The sequence below is a fragment of the Brassica napus genome, chromosome C6 (genome assembly GCF_020379485.1).
Source record: "Brassica napus cultivar Da-Ae chromosome C6, Da-Ae, whole genome shotgun sequence".
Taxonomy (NCBI): Eukaryota; Viridiplantae; Streptophyta; class Magnoliopsida; order Brassicales; family Brassicaceae; genus Brassica; species Brassica napus.
Genome location: NC_063449.1, coordinates 13,010,912 through 13,013,551, shown reverse-complemented (window position 1 = coordinate 13,013,551; position 2,640 = coordinate 13,010,912). Strand labels below are relative to the sequence as shown.

The 2,640-nt window shown below is 35.6% G+C and overlaps 1 protein-coding gene across 1 annotated transcript; it reads left to right on the top strand.

The window, feature by feature from the left end:
* Positions 1-362: 362 nt before the first annotated feature.
* LOC106392433 (tryptophan aminotransferase-related protein 3-like) lies at positions 363-2,384 on the top strand. Its single transcript, XM_013833248.3, has 5 exons — positions 363-749; positions 850-1,147; positions 1,235-1,533; positions 1,612-1,892; positions 1,987-2,384. The coding sequence occupies exons 1-5, from the start codon at positions 463-465 to the stop codon at positions 2,247-2,249; spliced, it is 1,428 nt and encodes a 475-aa protein (XP_013688702.2). The 5' UTR covers positions 363-462; the 3' UTR covers positions 2,250-2,384.
* Positions 2,385-2,640: the final 256 nt, after the last annotated feature.

Sequence of the window (2,640 nt, the reverse complement as noted above, 5' to 3'; positions counted from 1 at the left end):
ACTATTATGTACATAAATTATTTTATATATATGGAAGATTTATATATATATATATATATATATATATATATATATATGTGTGTGTGTGTGTATGTGTGTATATTTGAATATCTGTAGTTAATTTTTAAGTTAATATATTTATTTTTCTCTGAATATTTTTATTAACTGTATACTTGATTTTATTATATATTTTTTAAATAATACGTACTATAATTTATATATTGAAAAAAAGTTACCAATCAATTATGTTGGTAAAATAGTAACTCATATTATTTAAGCGAAGACGAAGCCTATACCCGTTTTGAAAAGTCTATGAGATATATGGGTTTGGTCAACAAGTTGAGCGGTCTTATTCAATACATCGTCAGAGATTTCAATAAAATAATCCTGAATTCCTTCTCTTTACACATGAGCAAGCACGATAAAAGTCCACTCTTTAGTTTCCTACAGATCAAGTAAAAGATGATGCACAAGAAGATGCTACTCGTTGCAGCGTCGATCATCTTGAATCTCGTATTGATCATTCATGTTCTTTATAATAACTCAACCACATGGAATCCGTCATGGACTAATAGAGCCGCCAAGGAGGCAGAGGACGTAGCCTCTGTTTCATGCTCAGGCCACGGCAGAGCTTACTTAGACGGTTTAGGTATCCTTGACGGCAATAAACCTCCTTGTGAGTGCAACAACTGCTACACAGGAAAAGACTGTTCCTTTCTTCTCCCAGATTGTCATGCTGCTGCTAACTCGTACGCAACAACTTTTTATTAGTTCTCTTTTTAGATCATTATAAAACTTTGGATTGAGTTTGTATTTTTGCTTCTTTTTTTGTTGTGGATTTATTTGAAGAGGAGACCCTTTGTTCTTGGAGCCGTTCTGGATGCAAAACGCAGAAGGAAGTGCGGTTGTTGAGTCCGGATGGCACAGGATGAGTTACCATTTTTACGAAGATGGCTCATATGTGTCAGCAGAGCTCGAGAGGATCATTAGGAAGCTGCATAACGTAGTTGGAAACGCAGTTACTGATAACAGATTCGTAATCTTTGGAACAGGAGCCACGCAGTTGATTGCAGCCTCTGTTCATGCCTTATCCCAGACAAACGCAGCATCTCCTTCAAGACTTGTGTCTGCTATTCCATACTACAATGTAAGAAAAAAAAATGCTCTGTTCTTGGCTTTATGCATGTAAGAAACTAACTTATGTAATGGTTCTGATCAGTCTTTATGTGTGTAGGTCTACAAAGAACAAACTGAGTTCTTTAATTATGCAAATCTTAGGTTTGAAGGAGACGCGTCTGCGTGGAAGAAGAGTGAGCACAATGATAATACGACACGAGTAATAGAGATAGTGACTTCTCCTAATAATCCAGATGGGAAGCTGAAAAGAGCGGTTCTTGAAGGTCCCAATATCAAAAGCATTCATGATTACGCGTACTACTGGCCTCATTTCACACCTATTACACATCCGGCTGATGAAGATGTGAGCTTGTTCAGTCTCACAAAGACTACTGGTCATGCTGGCTCAAGATTCGGGTGATTTACTTTCTGCCCTCTTGTTTTAGTCCTCGAGTACAGAGATATGGATTGGTCATAACAATTCGATTGTTTCAGATGGGCATTGGTAAAGGACGAAGCTGTTTATGAAAGAATGAAAAGGTATTTAACTCTAAGTAGTATGGGAGTTTCAAGAGACACACAGCTTCGTGTTCTGCAGTTGCTCAAAGTAGTAGTTGGTGATGGAGGCGAGGGGATATTCCACTTTGGTTATGAAACAATGAAGAAGAGGTGGGAGATATTAAACAAGATCTTTTCGATGTCCATGCGTTTCTCGCTCGAGACTATAGAGCCTGAATACTGCAACTATTTCAAGAAACGCAGAGACTTTACTCCTTGTAAGTAGAGTTTTTTTATTTGCAAGAAAGTGAGACCTTGCTTTGGTACTATCTAAAATTCATAACTTGTTTTTTGTTGTTTTTCATTTGAAAGCTTATGCGTGGGTGAAGTGTGAAAGATTAGAAGATGCAAACTGCTATGAGATATTTAGTGCGGCAAAGATAAAAGGACGTGAAGGAAAAGTATTTGGATCAGAGGAACGTTTGGTTCGATTAAGTCTCATCAGGACACAAGACGACTTTGATCAGCTAATTGATATGTTGAAGAAGTTAGTATCCCAGGAAGTTGTACGGCCTGACTCCATCCAAAAACTTAATGTTGACATCAGTTCTCTTCAATTCAATCATATAAAATAAGTATTCATAAGCATACATTATGCCCATTCTATGAAAACATTTGTGATTGTTTTTGAGAAAAAAAAAGGATTTTTGATTGTTGTTAACTCTAAAAATATTTACGAATCAATCTCTATGATATTATTTGAGAAGTCATTTTCTTATGTGTTGCGTTCACGAATTACATAAACAATCTTAATTAAATAAAAATATATATGATTGTCACTAATAACATATATTTCTATATCTTTTTTTCTTAATAAAATTTAGAGTATTTGCGCTGCATAACGTAAAATGAAAGTCTAATTAGGTATCTGGTTATAGTATTTTTCATATTTGGGTAATCAGCTATGGAACGTTACTGCGTGGACGATAACCTTGTTGAGACACTGTCTTTTGCTAGGTTTATCAA

Excerpts from the sequence above, each read along its gene's own strand:
- LOC106392433 (XM_013833248.3), top strand. The coding sequence starts at position 463 with ATGATGCACAAGAAGATGCTACTCGTTGCAGCGTCGATCATCTTGAAT. Across the intron at positions 1,148-1,234 it reads CTGCTATTCCATACTACAAT|GTCTACAAAGAACAAACTGA; the intron begins GTAAGAAAAAAA and ends TTATGTGTGTAG. Across the intron at positions 1,534-1,611 it reads CATGCTGGCTCAAGATTCGG|ATGGGCATTGGTAAAGGACG; the intron begins GTGATTTACTTT and ends CGATTGTTTCAG.